At 37.6% G+C, this 20,163-nt stretch overlaps 1 protein-coding gene across 2 annotated transcripts in view; it reads left to right on the plus strand.

Annotated features, from left to right (window-relative positions):
- Cntn4 (contactin 4) overlaps nucleotides 1-20,163 on the plus strand; it is a 729,371-nt gene that overhangs the window by 522,146 nt on the left and 187,062 nt on the right. For both annotated transcript variants that reach the window (XM_051203477.1, XM_051203478.1), the window contains exons 6-7: nucleotides 1,409-1,606; nucleotides 19,577-19,679. In XM_051203477.1, coding sequence (XP_051059434.1) covers nucleotides 1,409-1,606; nucleotides 19,577-19,679 — 301 coding nt within the window. The remainder of the gene's footprint in view (nucleotides 1-1,408; nucleotides 1,607-19,576; nucleotides 19,680-20,163) is intronic.

The raw sequence follows: 20,163 nt of genomic DNA on the forward strand, positions 1-20,163 counted from the left end.
CTAGGATAAAGGGAGAACAATCTGTACAACCCTTCCTTTGTATGTCAACAATGGCTTATTAAGGCAAAACATGTTTCTTGTTAAATATTCAGTGGTTAAGGTCAATTATGGTTGGGATTCACTGAAGGATTAAACAGCAAAGATGCCTTGTATAGTAATTAGTGTTCTCTTTACAAAGCTCAAGTGGCCTTTCTGCCATTTGCCAGGGTCCCCTCATGCATTTAGAATTTAACCATGATCATATGAAAGAATGAAATAGAGTAACTCAGCCAGTTGTTTCTATAACCAGCAGCTCCCTGTGTATCTTCTTTTCTTCTTCCCCAACAAGTGATTCATAAAGAGAAAAGTAATCTTAACTAATCAGGGTCAGTAGCCAGTATGTTATGCTTCAGCTTTGGACACTTCATATAGAGGAAGGATAAAGTGCCTGGAGTTGGAGAAGTTTGATGTTATTGGAACATGATGTCTCACTGCGGCCAGTCAGATAAATTCTTTATAATCTGGGGTTTTTTGAATTGAAAGCAGGATTCATGTGTTCAGTCACAAAATGTTCATCAAATCCTTATTAAAACCAAGAACTGTCCAAGGAATATTTCTAGATCAGACTGCTCCATTCATTTACCCCACTGTATTCAGGGATGAGCAAATATTTGTAAGCATGCTTCTCTGACTACTACTCCACACTCACTTCTTGTAGATATGACTTTTTCCACTATATTTTGAAGGACATACTTTTTATGTGTGGAATAATTAAGATACCAGTGTGTCTTTGGTGAGTAAGAACAGCAACATTTAAATGCCATCTTATTAAAAATTTGGAGAAGTAATCAACCTTCTATGTAAGAAAAGAACTTCATCTTAGAGTGAGAGAAGTTGGGAAGGCACTGGATTGAATATCAATGGTTACTCTGTTTAAGGTTTAAGAATTTGTATTCATTAGTTGTTTTTTCCTTTTCAAAGCTCCTGAGTTAATGAAAGGGATGAAAGGCATCAAATATCACAGAGTACTTTGCAAACCTGTAATCCAACCCACTATAGTGATCATTATTATATAAGCAAAGTGATCTAAATAGTGTCAATGGTAGCATCTCACATGACTATATCAAGGTTGTATGTTAGGTCTGTAACACTGGATTTCTTTATAACTTCCAGCAAAGTGCTTGACACATGTTTATTCCTTTGCCTTCTAAAGGTCTCTCTGAGTCAATGTTGAGGGTATCTTCTAGTCCTCTTGAAATAAGACATTAGTTTTGACTGACAGTTGGACGTCTTTTGGGATTACCTCCCATTTACATTTCCAGGGTGAAGAGCAACCACCTAAGTTTCTACCTTAACTACTTCTATTCTGAATGCAGAAAATTTCCAGGGCCAACAGACTTATTTACAATGATGATTCTTGTATTTTCAGAGCTGAGCTATGCCTGGATCTTCAATGAATACCCTTCCTATCAGGATAACCGCCGCTTTGTTTCTCAAGAGACTGGGAATCTGTATATAGCCAAAGTAGAAAAATCTGATGTTGGGAATTACACCTGTGTAGTTACCAATACTGTGACAAACCACAAGGTCCTGGGGCCGCCCACACCACTAATCCTGAGGAATGATGGTGAGTTGTCTACACAATTTTGTCAGTTCTATTTATGGAGCTCACTGGTGGGGCATGGAAAGGTATTGTGTTATTGGCACATAAGGCTTTAAAGAAAAGTTTAAAGTTTAACACTTTCTATATAGGTATCCATTATTTTTCCCACTTGTGTAAGAAATAAGCCCACAAACCCACTTTGGAAAACGAGTTATAAATCTGATTGCTAATCTCAACAGGGACAGGATGTGAATTTAGGTGAATATAAATAACAAAAGGATCTTAAATTGTACACATGCACACAAAATGAAGATTGAACAATTAGCTCATTAATCAGTTCTGTGTAATTTAGTATTTGGAGTTCAAAAACTGATTTTACATTGTCCAAATAACATCTAGCTATATAATAGTGAAGGTATAATTTCTACCACAGAGAAATTCAGAAATATGGACAGCTGATTTGGGACAAAAATTTTAATTCCACATCCCATTATGAGAATACTTTAAGAAAATATATAAATCTTATCTAAATATCTGGACAGCATAGGCTATATCACTATTTGCCTTTAAAAGACATTTTTGATAGTCAAGGTGTGTGGATTCCATGACTCTTTCTACTGTGTGTGTGTGTGTGTGTGTGTGTGTGTGTGTGTGTGTGTGTAGATGTGTGTATTCCTATTTCTAAAATCTTCTCTTAGTTCAAAATACTGATTTAGTAGGTGATGTGTACTGTGTCTTTCTGATTCTTTAGAAATACTCACTTTTTCCAGGAAGCCATCTCTACGGGTCTATTGTCTCCACCCTTGCAACATCAAGCAACTTCACATTAAACTCCAATGAAATCTATTACTATACCCCCACACACCCACATGAACTCCTTATCCTGTTACACTTGCCAGGGCGTGTCATGTAAACTACCTGTACTCTTTTGCTTATTTTGTTTATTGCTGTCTAGTATAGAATGTATCAAATAGAATGACTCATTAACTATTCACTGGAAGAATGAAAACAAAGGGATAATTAATCCCTGTAGGAAGGACTAATGTGATGATTTGAAGATTCATAGTTGAAATGTTTAGATTTCCATTCATATACAAAACAAAACTTCCACTTCTTACATACATTTGAAAAACAGGACAAGAATATATCACACATATGAAGAAATTATCAGTCAAGATACTAATAAACATTTGTTAGTCCCTTACTATATGCTAGATTCTACATATAGAGTATCCACTTTCACAGTTGAGGAAACTGGGACGCAGATGTGTTAAATAACAAATGCAAAAGCCAATGAATGGGATTCCAACATAAGACTTGGTCTTCTGACTCTAGAACCTTTTATTTTAAACATTCACCCTGTTTCTTCACACCATCCTTCACAAGCTCTTCCCTTAAGTCATAAAAGAAAAGAAAAAAAAGAGGCCTTTTATTTTCCAAATATATCACTCTGTCCATCCATCTATTTTCTTGTAATGTCAGGGATTGAACTCAGGTCCTGGCACGTGCTAGGCAAGTACCCTGTTGTTAAGCTATACACCCAGTGTGCTCTGTCTCTCTACATTACTAGTGAACTCCTTCCCAAGAGGGTTTGAAATTGAGGTTTTCAGATAAGGGTATTAAAAGTCAAAACTTAGCTGTTTAGAGATGATCTGACCACACTGGATTTTTTTTATGGTAAAGGGTTTTTATACTTCAAAAATAAGCAGGAAATTAACACAAGTGCTTATTCCAAACAAAATAATGTAGAGGAATATACTTCTATAATATGAAAATTAGGATTTATATTGCAGCCTAAAAATCTTACAAATTAATGGAAATTTTTAATGAATAGTTTAGTTTTCAGACACTTTGTCTAATGATGCATTTAACTTGTATTTATTTAGCACTTGCTGTGTTCCAGTAAGCAGAACAAAAGGCCTATATTTAATGATTCTAATATTCTCCTGGACAGTATGACAACAAGAGACAAGCAGGGCAAAGGGAAATTTTTAGTTTGTTTTTTAAAGTCAACATAAAACAATATGAAAAATGGAAACTCTGGGGTGGCTGTCTGCTGTAGAAAGGGTTGCCATGGAAATCCTCTTCTCTGAAGATGGGCGTGGGGCTGTAGTTGTAATGATAAGAAGTGAGTCCTGAGAGGATAAGAAAGAGGAATAGTCCAGGCTGAACGTTCAATGGTCCTGAGGTAGAGAGAGAAAGCCAAGTAAAACATTTACCTCTTCTGGAAATAAGAAGAAAGTAAATGTAGTTTGCACTTACTAATCAGAGAGGAGTTTGGAGTTTAAGGGTCAAGTGCCAGTTGTGGTGGCCAGAGAGAAAAGCCTTTAGGGGTTTGTATAACGACAAGTGACTGATGATTTCAGAGAGACTGTTTGATTGCTTTCCAGGTGAAAAAAATATTTACAGAAAGTGGGAGTAGAAACTACATATATGCTCAGAAACTGTTGCAACGTCCACCTAAGGAGTGGTAGTAACCTGGGTGACTTAGGGTTTCTATTGCTGTAAAGAGACACCATGACCAGGGCAACTGTTATAAGGCAAAACATTTCAATGGAGGTGGCTCTCTTACAGTTTCAGAGGTTCAGCCCATTATTACCATGGTGAGGAGCATGGTGGCATGCCAGTAAACACTGTGCTGGCTACATCTTGATCAGAAAACAACAGAAAGAAATGTGACACTGGGTGGTATCTGGAGCATAAGAAGCATCAAAGCTCACTCCCACAGTGACACACTTCCTCCAACAAGATCATGCCTACTCGAGCAAAGCCACAATTCCAAATAGTGCCATTCCCTATGATCTTGTGGGGACCAGCTACATTTAAACTATGACACTGGGCAAGGAGAATAGCTAAGAAGGAGAGAAATGGATCCGAGGTATAGTGTTCAGGAAAAAGTGTCAGAATTTAACAATACACTGCAAATGAGAGAGTAAACATAAGAAAACCAAAAATAATGCATGCCTTTCTGGCTTAGCAACTGAGACTATATAAGATAACTCTTTGATGAAATAATTGAAATGGTTTAATAAGATTTGCAAAGAAAAAGTTGACAGTCCTATTTTACATATTATTCACAAAGGCACATACATGACTTTTTTTCTATTATTTTATTTTATTTTTCTTATTTTACATATCAATCCCAGTTCCCTACCTCTCCCTCCCTACTCTTTCCCACCCTCCCACCCAACTGCCTTCCAGGAGGGCTCATCTAAATCTGTCAAGTCATTTAGAGTAGGGACTAGGCCCTCCATCCTTCCTCCAGGCTAAGGGAGTATCCCTCCATAGGGAATGTGCTTCCAAAATCCTTTTGTGCACCAGGGATACATCCTGGTTTCACTGGGCAGTCCCTTAGACTTCCCAGACCTTCTAACTGAGACCCATGTTCAGGGGGTTTGACAGGCACATGACTTTTTGTTAAATTGCCAGGATGGGTGGTGGTGGTGCACCTGCAGCACTCAGTAGGGAGAGGCAAGTAGATCTTTGTGTGTTCGAGGCTAGCCTGGTCTACAGAGCTATTTCCAGGACAGCTAGGGCTGCTAAACAGACAAACCCTGTCTCAAAAAAAAATGCCTATTGTTTTGGTTGATTTCTCTGTCATAATATTCATCTGACATATCTGTTTGTCACCAACTTTATCTTCACCCTACTCAAGAAAAGACTCTACAACCTTCACCAGACCCTATACACCAGCATCCCAACTTCAGGACAGCAAAAATCAAACTACTATGGTGGATTACTGTTAAATTATTATGGTGCGTTGTGCTCAGAAAACCAAACAGTCATCAGTTTAAAAAGTAGGCAAGATGAATCAAAGATGTTGCTCAAGCCCAGCTGAAACAGTTCCTGCCTAGCATGCACAAAAACTCCAGGTTCAATCCCTAGCACTGCATGAACCTGGGTTTGGTAGTGTACTAGTGTACACATGAAATCCCTACACTTGGGAAGTGTGGAGGGGGGGTCAGGTGTATGAGATTGTCCTCAACTATTTTGTGAGAGTAAAGGCAGTGTGAGCTACATGAGACCCACTTTAAAATATAATGTCCAACAAAGTATCTGCTCTGTCAAAAAGCACAAATGCCACCTATCTAGAAACAATTTTTTTTTCTGCAGTGGCATTTTGTACAAGAGCCTTTAAAACACAGCCTCTTTGGGGGATTCATAAACAAAAATGTATGTATGCCAAAATATCTAATCAAGGAATCCGCCTTAGTTTGACAAGTCATGGATATAATGCAATATTGACTTGGATGCAACAAGATACAGCTGAAGACAAACATCACAGAAAACTGTTGCCTTTGAAAGTGAGAGCCAAAATTAGGAACGCAGAAAGTCCAATATCATCATGCATACCATAAGCTGGCAGAAACTTTGCTTTTTTGCATGGTTTAGATTTATTTCTAAATTTATTATCTACTCGGTCTTCATAGAAATGGCCAATGCTTTGTATTAGAATATTTTATCACTGAATTAGCAGGTTAAACACCTCATTCTTCAGCAATTAATGCCCATTCATTTTTAATTTGCATGAGCATTGCATGGTAAAATTTATAGTATCTTTCTCATTAAGACTGAAGTACATAAAATGGATATGAAGTTCAATTACTAACCACAAAACAGGTTATTTAATTAGCTCCTGTTTGAAGGTAAGAGAAGAGGCGAGATATAAATCAAAAGGAGAGTGCAGAATTAAGATGACATCCTTATTAAGTCTATTATATGAGAGGTAAAAAAAATAAAATCAGCAGAATTATCATGCTACAGGAGCTGATATTTAGTTGCTATGTTGGGCTGATATATGCAAGGAGTGTGGAATTGGTACAGTCTTTTTGATCACACTCACAATTTCACACCCTCTTTCTGACTCAGAAATGTAACAAGTAAGGCAGAGGAAGTTCAAGCCTCAGCTCAATTAATTGCCACAACTGGTCCTTTGCATCGCTGTGAACAGATGTAGAGATTAAATGAGATTTCCCTACTATGCAAGTCGTATCTTTTGAGTTCCAGGAAGGCAATTTTAGACTCACTGTTCCCAGTCCAAAAGCTCACCAGAGCGTCATAAAAACTGAACTGTGAATCATGGCTCAGGCATTGACAGGAATCGGGTGTGGTGTCCCGCATCCTCATCAATCTCACTGCGTTTACCACGTGCCCCTAGCTCGTTATCCCACAGGTCCTCTGCACTGCCTCTTCCCTTAATCCAGTCCTTCACAGAGTGCATTTCCTGCTTCCCGCATCCTTTTTCTATTTTTTGGTAAGGAAATAAGCCAGAAAGATGGAGGAGAGGCTCTCTGGGTAGAATCAAGACCCACCAGTTTACTGGCTATTTCACAGGGAAAATTCAGTGTAACCTCACTTGCTTTGTTTACTCATCAATAAAATTAACATATCAGTATTTACCCCCCCAGAGATGCTTGATGTATTAAGATGCATTTAAGTGATTTAACATTGTTGTAATAAGTGTATCAAAAATTTTCCTAAAATATTCTCATAAAATTTTATTTTAATAAAATTATAATAACATGCAGAAAAGACTTTTATTTGTAGAATATAGGTGGAATTGTGTTTTCAAAGTGTTAATTAAGAAGGTTAAAGACCCAGTATTTAATCTCTTGGTATAAAATTTTGAAATTTGAACGGTAAAGAGTGTATATTGTTCTTTTTAGAGGACCGATATTTGGATCCCTGCACCCATGTTGAGCAGCTTCCCAGATGGTTGCATCTCCAACATTGCTCCTGGGGACGGGACTCCCTCTACTGGCCGCCCCGTGTACCTGCACACACGAGTATCATGAACACAACCACATACACATGAGCCCAGACCGCATTTAAAGATAAACAAATATTGCATCTTTGATCCAGAGGAAGGGGTTAGTGAGGAGCTGAGAAGTGAGCCAGGGCATTATCAGACAGACTCCTGGCCCCTATACGGTTCTGTTTAGCCAAGCTTCAGAAAAAGCTCTTCTGGCCTCTGGAGTCCCATGCTTCATTTTCTTTTTCTTTCTTTCTTTTTTTTTTTTTTTTCTTTTTTAATGATTTTTTTTATTTTTGAATTTGGAATTCTTCCAAGCAACCAAAGCCTTTTCTTCATATACATATATAATATTTCAATATAATATTCAAATATATATATATTTGAAAATTGTTAGATGCGGTAGAATTTTGTTTCAGAGTTTGTAATTATTTTTCTACATATTTTTAATTGCTGTGAAAAATAAGGTAAGTTGTTATTTGGCATCATGTGCCTGTTACCTATGTATCCTGAAAGGAAAAGATTTTAATTATATAAAGTATGTCTGACTTATTACAACAGGCCGTACAGTAGTCTGATGATCAATACTAGCCCTAATGCTCGCCATTAATAACAGTGAGCCAAGAGTATTATATACTTTCTGCATAGGTCTCAATATTGTCTAAATTTTCCATAAAAAGTAACAGATTAGTATATATATGAGATACTAGAATTTGATGGTAACCTGAATGGCTACTTCCTATATTCTCAGCCATTACCCTACACTGTCCCTGAACTCTCTCATGACAAAAAGAATTAACAAAGAAATGAGAAATTGGGAAATGAAGTCTATAAGGATGCTGGAGTACATCACTCACATGAGCACCTAACTGAGTGTCAAGAGTACTTGTCTAGACTTGTCCCTTTATCTATGCTCCTTGAGACTGGAAAGAAGTTGTCTTGCAAGTTTTCTTTTGCTCACTAGAACCAAGATAACTGATGAGCAAGATGACTTCAGCCTGGTCCTGACTGATGAGCCCTTGTTTTACACACTGGTTGTTAAATATTTTAAACTATTTTCCCTATTTAGAACTAACTTTATGCATAAGGAATGCCAAGAAATAGAGAATAACAAATTTATCATTAGAGATTTTCAGAGTATTTTTCTCTCTTTAATCCTTGTGCTTATTTACACCTTAGGAATATTCATACATACATACATACATACATACATACATACATACATGCAATGTCTGCGTGTCTTTATGTGAAATTTGCTTTTTGAATGCTTATACTTCAGCATAAACTTAAAATATTAAAAGACATTGCCTCTAGATTTTTCCTTGTAGTTTATTGAATCCCAAAGTGTCAACCCAAAACCAATGAACCTGTTAATAATTTAAAAAGAAGAAATCATGAATTTAAGAGGGAGTGGGTGGAAGAGAAGGACTTGGAAGGGAAGGAGGGGAGGTGGAAATAGTGGACATATAATATTCATGTAAGAAATTCTTGAAAAAGAACAATTTGAATTTTAAAAGTATTAAAAGTGTACATTTATGTTCCAAGAGTATAAGTCAAATTCCTAACCATGTTTTCCCAATTCCTCCCCTCTTTCCCTAACTTAAGAGTATTCAGCCGTGGAAACATTGATCAGGCTCAGCGTTGAAGCATTGAATGTTCTTAACTTAAATCACACTTTAAGCTAATTGAAGAAAGGCCAGATGATGATCTCAGCATCTCCTAGATTCAGAGAACACCCAAAGTGGACAAAAATCAGTTTTCTGAACATATGGCAGAAGGAAAAGGTTATGGGATTGTGCAGTACAATAGCAGATCAACTTCCAATTAATATGAAACAATGGTCTCATTTCTCTGGTCCTTAGTTTTCTTTGCTAAGTGAATGAGCAATTTATGTTATCTCTAAGATTCTTTCTTGTCACTTTGGGAATTCTTGGCACAGCTTCTCAGCTTGCTTCAATCTCAAAATTGCAAAGATCAGGTAACATAATACACTCTTCTATAGACAAGACAAATGTTCCTCACTGGGTCAGATTTCTTCCAAATGCAAACACGGAGGTAGCAAATACATTCATCTTCATTACACAGAGACCATGGAATGAACCCCAGTCTCTATCAACATTAAAATGTGTGCCACAAAAGAACTAAGCCCATTCCATAATTCCCAATTTATGTCAAAGCAAATATCAAAATAATAAATAAATAATGCAAAAGGAGTGGTCTTTGGAAATGTATTACCACTGTATCATGTTTCCTCCATTATGATCTTGCTAACTGCACACAGTCAGTGTCCCTAATATTTCTTCAACTTGCAGCAGAGTCTCATGGGGGCCCTAAAAACACTATTTATCTTTATGAATAAATTAGCTTTATGTATGAGCCACTTAATTAACCTAGGACTTGGACTTTTAAAAAAAAGACAATATTTCAATGTGTACTTGACTTACTTAGAGTCTTTTATTGATATTGCACCATCTAGACATCAGGCAAAGGTATGTACCCTCCATTAAAAGGTGGTTTTGTATTATTTATTTAAGTATTTCTCCCCAAAATCCTCTGCTTTATTTAAGTCTCACTTTTAATTGCAACTTTCATGCAGCTTTGTCACAGCAATCATGTCTTGTTTTTAATTTTCTAACAACATCACAGTTAAGGATCTGTGGGCGTAAAACATGTTTGATGAGAACATCTAAATGACTAAAGGATATGAGATGTTTCTCTAAGCTGCCATAGCTAATCTGATTTAATAGAGTCTTAATGGCTGTGGCTACTCTGAAGATTTGACAAGCTTAGGAACTTGGCAGTCATCTTTAGACCTCTATTTCAGCCAATTCCATTTCAAGTCCATGGGGCCAAAGGTCTTGGATGGTCATTTGGCTAGTCAGTTAGGAAGCATCTGTTCAAGGTTCATGGTGCACAGTATCCTATAAAGTCAAAAGAGCCAGTTTTCAGGCCATGGGAATATTAGAGAACTCCAAACTAGCCAAGGGTCTAGTTTTATAGTTTATTGGGATTATAAAATTGGATGCTCAACAATAGAATAATGGAGAAGCCGGGGTTAAAATAAAGTATGTGAGGTGCATGTGCTGCCTAGAATTGAGTGTGCTTGGGCAAATGATTTTACTTATTATTTATTTACTTATTTATTTATTTATTTATTTATTTATTGGGCTTGGGGTATAGAGATTAAAGGACAACTTTCAGGAATCAGTTCTTTCACTCCATCATTTAGGCTTTTATCAACTGTGCCATCTTGCTGGCTCCAAAGTCTTAATCATACATTTAACCAATAAATATTGAGAAAACACTTTGTAAGCTTTCCAGTAAGAATATGGAAGTTTTTCTGTATTCATAAATGACATAGTTAAGATGTCTAGTGGGAATGCGAATCAAGAGTGAGGCTATATTTCATGAGAGTGCAGCGTTAAAGCAGATTTACTTTCAGTGATATGCCAAAGCCACTGAATCGTGAATGGGATGATGGAATGTATATAGATTGACAGCTTGGGTCTGAGGATACTTTCATGGTGTTACAAATCCATTCCAGGAAATGCTGTGCAACAGAATTGAGGAAAGAGTTCCCAACAGAAGATACTTAGTGCTGATAAACTCCTCACAGGCAAGGCATGCCTGTGGCTGGCTTCAATAAATAACAGTTCTAACAGTTTATTGATTACATTGTTCTTTCAAATGTCATCATCTCCATATTCTCAATGCTGAGGGTCATCCCATTATGGCTCCTGGGCCCACCACCTGTTTTTAATAATAAAGTTTTATTGGCACATACTCACCTGCCAATTTGCAGGCATTTATCCATGGTTGTTTGCAAAGTACAATGAGTTTAGACCTTCTATCTATCTACAAGGACCAAAGCATCCTGTGCTCTTTGACCTTTCATTAAAAAAGTTTCATTGACTTCTAAGAGTATGATGCTGTCTTTAACTATCAAAAGAACTATCAAAAGACCCTGTATCAAATAGTGCCTCTACTGACTTCAATTAGTGCCAATGCATACAGGGAGAGAATTAATTAAACACAAAGACCATTTTAGTATGTATGAGTATCCTCAAAAGAGACAAATAGCTCAGTATCCTATAAAAAATTGCTCATACCTCAGGCATTCAGGTAAGCAGATGCTCTCCTGGCCAATCAGGATACATGATCACTGTTTTTGTATTAATACAACCTTCTACAATAAGTTCTTTCTACACCTTAATTATTGAAAAGAAAGGAAGGATATACAGATGTTATTTAAGGCAAATAATGCATTTTCATTTCTCATGAATTCTAAGATCCTGATAGTAAAACAGATACTATACACTACCCAACCTTTCTCTAGCAGTAAGGAGATTCTTGTTTAGACACTCAATTTAGAGGCATTGTTTTACTGGACTGTGGGTAATAAGAGCCTCTGGTGATTATTTTTTGTCACCTTGACACAAACTAGAGTTACCTGGAAAGAAGATACCTCAGCTGGAGTAGAGTCCATCAGCTATGGGTATGTGTGGGGGGTATTTCTGGATTAATGACTGATATGGGAGGGCCCAGGCCACTGTGGATGGTGCTGCCCCCCTCCCTGGGTACCATCCACATAAGAATGCAAGCTGAGCACACTATGGAAAGCAAGCCAGTAAGAAGTGTTCTTCATGGTTCCTGCCTCTGTTTCTGCTTGAGTTACTGCCCTGACTGCTCTCAGTGATGAACTGTGATGGGGATGTATAAGCCAAATAAACCATTTCCTCTCTAAGTCGCTTTTGGTCACAGGCTTTATCTCAGTAACAGAAGTAAACCATGACTGATCCTCAGAATTTCATCAGGTTTTCCTTCATGCTCAGGAAAAAGTCATACTTTTCTTTTAAGGCCACAATGGCAAACTAAGTCAAGTGAACTTGTATGACTAATCAGATATTTCCAAATATTTTAGGTTAATGGAAAGCACCCCAAGTGACTTCTTTTTTCAAGAAAGTCAATGCAGAAACTTTTTTCAAAACAATTTGGCAATTCATTTTTTCAGTAGAAAATCCCACTTGGTGGAATTTACTAAATGTTCATTCCATCCGTGGTTTAATTTAGCAAGCACAGATTCCAACTAAGGCAGGCCAGGCATTGGCAAAAATCTTTCGGTGCACAGTTTTGCAAACTGTCTTCCTTCTGCCAGCACAGTGCTCTGCAAATTGTACTTAAACAAGAGCAGCATGTGGCTGATTTCACTCTCATATTCTATAAATTGACATCTATTTCCTTAAATCCTGTGTTCTTAGAGAAATGGGCATCAGCCCTTAATAAGTATCTAGGTTTTAAATATGGGGCAATCCCCACCCATTAGGTCATCAGCAAAGTTGTGGATTTCCATTGCATGGTTTGTAGAACTCCATTCCTAGTATCTCCCACCATGGCCTGCTCACAGGACAGGTTTATTAATGTCAGGTCAGTCATCTTGCTCAGGCTCAGAATTAGGACAGTGGCACTCAAGGTGTTGTCATCAAATATCAGCAGCATCACCTGGAAGCCACTTGGAGGTGTCACTCCTCATCCTCTGGCTTTCATTCTTCTCTGTAGATTAGAAATTCAAACCCTCTGGGTGATTTCAATCACAGAATGAATTACTACTTGTGAATAAACATCCAGAAACCTCTAGCCAGGTTTCCTTATGAATTTACTTACACAGTAAGCAATTCATCATTGTTTAAGTATGCCATATCACCAGGCAACGTACCAAAACCCAATAGCCTTGTAAAAATTGTAAAATCAGAAATCAGGACAGTGCAAACAGTGAGCTCCAGACCCATTTGCCAGGCATACTGAATAGTTTATGATTGATGTTAATATTTATTAAGTTCTACTGTAATAAAAACAGAGCAAAGACCTTTCCTTTTGAAAACATTGACATTAGGAATTTCAGGTGTTTTACGTAACTCTCACAACTATTTTGGTGGGTCTCTAGTTCCAAAGAACAGAACATTACAGCTGCATTTTCATAAGTCAAGACTTATTTTTTTCAACTTCACAGATAAATATAGAGAGGAAACTATGTCTTTTTACAATTGGATGGAATTTAATCTATATGGAAGAAAAGTGTGGCAGAGATTATATTTCCTGGTTGAACCAGGATGCATTTCATGCATTCTCTCTAGCTTACCTTGGTTAAGGAGATATATCTAACTTTAGTATCTCTCACCTTTGGAGTAATTCTGTCAATGGCCTTGCTCTGTAAGCCAACAGACCATCTGTGAACCAATTAAGTACAAACATATCCAGGTGGTCAGAGAAATGACCTAATAAGATGTGTCTCTGTTTTAAACAGCCTTTTGTTTTCCCCAAAACAGAAAGGCAACAGATTTTACATTTAATTTTAAAAGTAAAGGCCAAAATAGTTAGAATAAGAGAAAAAGCCAAATAAAATACAGACTGTATCAGACATAGTCCATATTAGATGGAGCACTTTCCACAAGTGTTCCCAAAAATATTATTCACAATATAGCTGAAGAAAATGTTTCCCTTATTCATGTGATATGATAAAGTTACTCCCTATATGCACTAACATTCCTATTAGCAGCAGGGAAAAACATCTTTATGTACTGTAACTACTGTTATATATTCAAATAAATCTGTTCTTACTGATAACTTTGTTCATATTTATATAGCTATAAATATGGATCATTCTAGCTACCAAGAAACTACTCCCATATGACCAGAAAACCAAACTATACAGTTCATATTAATAAATGAAAATCACAAGGATATATAGTAAATGATTCTCATGACTGGAAAACAGCATGTGTCCCTCACTAGCTGTTACAGGCAGGCCCTGTTAAAATGCCTCCATGACTCCCATATTTTCCTCCTTGACACACATTCCTGTTCATCTCATTTTTTCATATTCTCAATGCTGAGCTAGGATTTGTTAATGACATAGAAAAAAAGTAAATTTTCATCCCTCAAGATACAATGTACAATGGAGAAAATTCCTTATTTATAACTATCTATAAGATGATAGGAAGCAGTAACACTGTTGAGAGGTTCCCTGGAGTTTTACAATGTTTTATGTCCATAGTTATTTACTGAATATCTATTAAGAGATTGGGAACCTAAGACAGGAATACAAGTATGTAAAGCACAGGTTCCTCACTTGGTGGTATGTTTTCCCATCTGGTTGAAAGCTACAAAACACATAAACAAGTGAGTCTTAACATTGTGATAAGTAATGTGAAGGACAAAAAATGCTGGCAGAAATGAAGAGTTTAGAGAGGGTGACTAGAAAACACTTCTTTGAGGCTGCATCATTTGAAGTAAGGCATAAATCAGCAAAGAGTCATGTATATGAATGTCACAGAAAACACAGCCAAATGAATGTATGCCCACCCAAAACTTACTGCAGCTCATTGAAGCATCATTGGAAATAGCTTAATATGGGCAGCTATCGCGGTAAATAAGGATCAGGATAAACAAATAGGCCGAATAGATGTTTATTCAGGGAGAAATAACTTACAACCTAGACAGATGAACACCAGGAAATTCATCCCGATCCTCTCCTGTCTGAGTCATGCCAGAAAAAAAGCGCCTTTCCTGGCCCCCTCCGACCTCCTTCCACAGGTCACTTCCGCCCATGGCTCCACCCCCCAATGGGCGTGGTCAGTGCCACAGAACTATCTCACTACAATTCCCCTTTTAGTCTAAAGAAAAGATTTAGGCTTAATACAAAACTATATACAAAACAGTGAATAACAAGTGTGCTCTAAGAAAAGGAAAATTGAGAAGAAAATGACCTACATATCTAGTCCTAGGGTGAGGGCAATATGGAGTTTACAATAGAGTTGTCCTAAGCTGGAAAACGTAAGTCTAGCACCTAATATATCTAACTAGGAAGAGAGAATAATAGTTGTGATAGTTTAATCTTCAACCTCATCCAGACCTGAGAAGGAAATTAACAATACTAGAGTAGACAGGAAATGCGGATGGACACCTTCCAAAAGGTGCAGCAAGGACAGAAACAGCAAGCCACCTGAACAGTCACCCTAGGTCTCACAGCCACGTTGGTACACCCAGATTTGGCTAAGGCCAAGAGAACTTGACAGACCACAACAACAGCAGGGAGGTAGAATGGCTGTCTTACCCTGACTTGGCAATGTCAAGCAGTCTTCTATATTTGTCTCCTGCAAGCACATAGGACTGCATGTCCAAGTCAGTGGTCAAGGTGGGGGCAATTCTTTGCCCAACAGGCCATTAGCTGAGGCGAGATTGAACTCCAGCAGGAGCAACAACAGTGTCCAACATATTTTCGGGAAAGTGCACGGTGCTGTCAGGAGCAACAGTGTCTCATGTCAATGGAGTACTAATATTAAAACATTTAAATGCCATGTTCTGCATGTCTATGAAGTGATTGAAGATTAAGCATCTATATCTGACTAATCTCATAGGTACAGGAAATGTGAGTGAAGATAATCTGTAATACTCGGGAACTTAGCTAAAAAGACTGATTAAAACTTCCCTGAGTAAAGCAGGAACAAATACTTAAACAATATAACTATTTACATATACATACATGTAAATCCCTAAAATAGAGGTAGAGTATAAGTGTCAAGACAAGAGGTAGAACTATAAAGGGCAGCAAGATAAATATCCCAAGTTGTATCAATATACAAAATGTCTTGAATACAAGAAAAGTATACATACATGGAATATGGTAAAAAATAATGTGCATAAAACATTGTAAGTGGAAAGATTTAACACAATATAACAAAATATAAACTTAATTTTACAGGCAGCTGCCCAAATGTTCATCAGCCAGTATTACAATATGTTGCATCCTGCCTCTTCCCACTTCCACCCTCAAAGTGGGGCTTTATCAGAACTTAGGTCATTGTTAAGTACAGCTAATTAAAATGAGGTCATCCTGCAATGGATTTGGGCCTTCATTCACAGAGAAGATACAGAGAAATGGTCATTTGAAAACAGACACAGAAATCTTAATGACATAATTAAGCTAATAAGACTAATAGCTACCCTCAGAATGTAGGAAGAAGCAAGGATATATATCCAGAGTCTTGGAGCTCAGACCTGTCCACATATCCAAAACTATGTTCCTTTTAGCTGCTTGGCTTGTAGCTCTTTTTCATAGGACCTCTATGACACTAATGCAAATTTTCATCTTACAAGTAAAATTTGTGGGATGTACCATCCTGTTTTGCAACAGGCCAAACAGAATGTTGGTGTGCTATAGCATGGGCCTGGTAAGCATGACCTATAAAAGAAGGCAGATAGGAATGACACTGACGGGAGACTGGAGCAAGGCATGCAGTTAAGAGCATTGGCTGCTTTCACAGAAGACCCAGGTTCAGTACCCAGAACCTACATGGCAGCTCACAACTGCCAGAAATTCTATTTCTAGAGGATCTGGTCCCTTCTTCTGACCTCCAAAGGAACAAGACATACATGTGGTACACATACATACTATATGAAGGCAAACATCCATATAAATAAAATAAAAAGAAATAAAACTGTTTCAAAGGATGCAGATATACAATTCCATTGCTGTGAAATGCCAAGAGCAGTTGGATGTGCCAAAAGCAGGTCAGAGTTTGCTACAGACTGCGCTGTGCTATCACAGATATTATCTGGGTATTGAAAATGCTCAGAAACCAGAGTGTGGTGACAATGGTATGTCTAAACAAATGTGATAAAAAGTCATTGAACTGTGCCCTTAAAATCAGTAAATTGTTTATATGCAAGTTATATCTTAAAATGTTTATTTTTAAGCACTATGGAAGCAGTATGAAGCAGAAGAAATATTGGTTCTTTCCAGTCATTCACAAACTACAATGGACTAGAGAGCAGGACATTCAGAGAAGTGGAAGAATAGTTCTATGTAACAATTTTACAAAAGGGGACTCCAAATCCACAGTCTAATAGGCAGAATTTTTAGGATGGGGAAATAGATATTTAACAATCTGGACATTGAGTCTCTATCCACACTGAAGCTCAGAACAGGGTTAGCTGAGACACATTTACTACGAACTATATAATCTTCTAAATTCATTAGAGAAACATGATGGACATGTGATGACAATATAAAAAGATAAGACAGGGACAAAATCAATCACTTCTTAGACATCCTTGCCACTAGTATTTTTAACCTTATTGTCTCATCTTCATCCAACATGTGATATATCGCCATGCAAACTGTCTTGATCTCCTGGGAAGACAAAGACCTCCTCCTTTTAAGGCAACTTTTTTTTTTCAATTAACACCAATCTCATAGTATACAGCCACATGCACAGCACTAAAAGGTGTTAACTTGCTCACTGCACTCCAAGTCATACTACTGATATTTATGGGATGATGATTCAACCGTACAGACGGTTTGTTAGCAAGTTCAGCAGCTGTGTGTGAATGCTGATATTAGTATACACCACACCATTACCCAGTCAGCTTTGTGCAAATGCTCAAAGGGAAGTAATCAAATGGAGGTGCAAGAGGAACTGTAGCAGAAACTTGGCAAAAATGGAGGTGGAGGAGGGAGTAGCTTTGTTTGCGAACAAGTCAAACGTGGCTTTGGTGTATTTTAATTTACTTTGATGATTTAATATACTGCAGTGGAGAAAAGTCATAGTAAAAGGTGAAGATTCAAGCCTTGAGTTTTAACTTTGACCATTAACTAGATCTTGATGGGACTGAAAACAATGTTAACCCCTTTGAAATTACAGCCTCCCTTGTAAAAGAAAAGATGACTATCAACTTTTGAGGAGGAAGCGTTGGCTCAATCCCTTGTCCTAAAAGGCCTTAACGGTGATCTCCCCTGGATGCACAGAAGTGTGTATTTGGGAACATCAAACTTAATGACCCTGGAAGAAGAGATGGCTAAGCAGTTAAAAGCACTTGTTTTTGCAGAGCACCAAGGTTTAGTTTCCAGCATGTACATAGTGGCTCATCACCATCTGTAACTCCAGTTCCAGGAGATGCAATGGCATCTACTCACCTCCTTAGACACCACACACTCACACTGTCAACTCACATGAATGCAGACAAAACACTCATATATAGAGAGTGTTTGGAATATAAATGTGTGTGTGTGTGTGTGTGTGTGTGTGTGTACATTCCAAAAACATTCTTTTTGAGAACACAGGGAAGTTATCTCAAAGTCCCTTCTAAAAAATAGTCTTCCCTGTTAGTTTAGGAAAAGAAAATAAAGCCAAATAGCAACAGCAGAACTGTATTCAAGTTCACCCTTCCACAACAGTCCTCATGGTAAACCCAGCAGCACTGTATGTATCTAACTCATAGTGCTGAGTTGTTTTTTTCTGGACTGATTAGATCTTTGCAGCGCCTCTCTTTGGGAACCAGCATGTAAAAAGTGTTTGTAAGCTGAATGAAATCAGCTGTCTTTGTTACTGCACCTGTGCCCGTTTGTTCCTTGTTACTCTTTTCTTCTGAAACCTTTCATTTCTCTTTGCTGTAACTGCGGGGAGCCTAAATGAAAGATGAAGTGCAATGGCCATTTGATTTTCAATAAACCTGGTAACCCCAAACTCTTCATCAGTACTGTTGAATCAATGATCATAGAGATGTCCAGAGATCAAATAGAAACAAACTGGTTGAAGCCTTAACTAATGAGTCAAGATAGTATTGATAGGAAATAAATGAAATGTTTTTAGTCATAAAAAATAGATTTAGTCTGTTGGACTTTTACTGTGACTGTCATCACACAGTCATTTTTAAAGATATGGGGGACAAACACATGGAAAACTTGCCTACTGTGAGTGCTAACCACGTGTTGTGGGTTGACAACATGGAATACAGGCTTCAGATTGGCCTCAGATATGAAAAAATACTGTGGCCAGAGAATGACTTTGAGAAATCACTATGTGGACACCATAAAGGATGTATTTTTAAAGTGTTTATAAATAGTTATATGTTTTGTGCAGTGTATTTCCAAGAGAGTGGCATTCCTACTGACTAGGAATATATCAACTCTTTTTCCTTCCCCCACCCCAAGTGACCCTCACAAAGTACTTCTGAGAAGCATGGAGACTAATCCTCTGCAGGTGGTACAAATGCTGTGATATGAATTTTACTCTCAAAGAAACGGGAGGGAGAGTTGGGGTCACATGGTGTCCCAGCAGGGCCTGTTTCAGATGAAGGAATTAAGTGTACACCTATCATTGTATAGGAGTATTCTGTGTTGACAGAAAACACTTACGAACATCTTGACAGTACCTTTGAGACTTGGTGTCTTTGTCTGTTCACAGGGGTGATGGGTGAATATGAGCCCAAAATAGAAGTACAGTTTCCAGAAACAGTCCCAGCTGAGAAAGGAACAACAGTCAAGCTGGAATGCTTTGCCTTAGGAAAGTAAGTTCTGGTTGTCCCTCATCCCCTCAGCTCTGGCAGCTAGAGAATTGTGTTCAGCGTTCACAGAGATGGCTGCTGAGCTGTCGGAACATCAAATCAGCTTTCTCTTTGTAATTCTGTGCTTGCATCTTTGATTCTCTCCTCTTCCTATGGAAAAAGACAGGTAACAGCTCTAGAAGGATTGGACTGCCATGATTGACATAGCCACAAAGGAGAGGAGAACAGATGATTCTGAATAGTATTCCATTCTATTATTATGACCTATAATGCACATGCTGTCTAACCCAGAATGATGGGAAAACAATGGCTTTCATTTGAGGTACAGGAAAGCTATTTGGATAAAAATGGGGACTTTCATTCTGGGCTCATATACAGAAGATACATAAAATTTTTCTTGAATTTCTTTTCAAATTGCCAAACTCTTCTTGCTCATTTAGATTCCCTTCTGCTCTCACTAGAGATAGAGAAGAGCTGATATCTAAAA

The sequence above is a fragment of the Phodopus roborovskii genome, unplaced genomic scaffold (assembly GCF_943737965.1).
Source record: "Phodopus roborovskii unplaced genomic scaffold, PHOROB, whole genome shotgun sequence".
Taxonomy (NCBI): domain Eukaryota; kingdom Metazoa; phylum Chordata; class Mammalia; order Rodentia; family Cricetidae; genus Phodopus; species Phodopus roborovskii.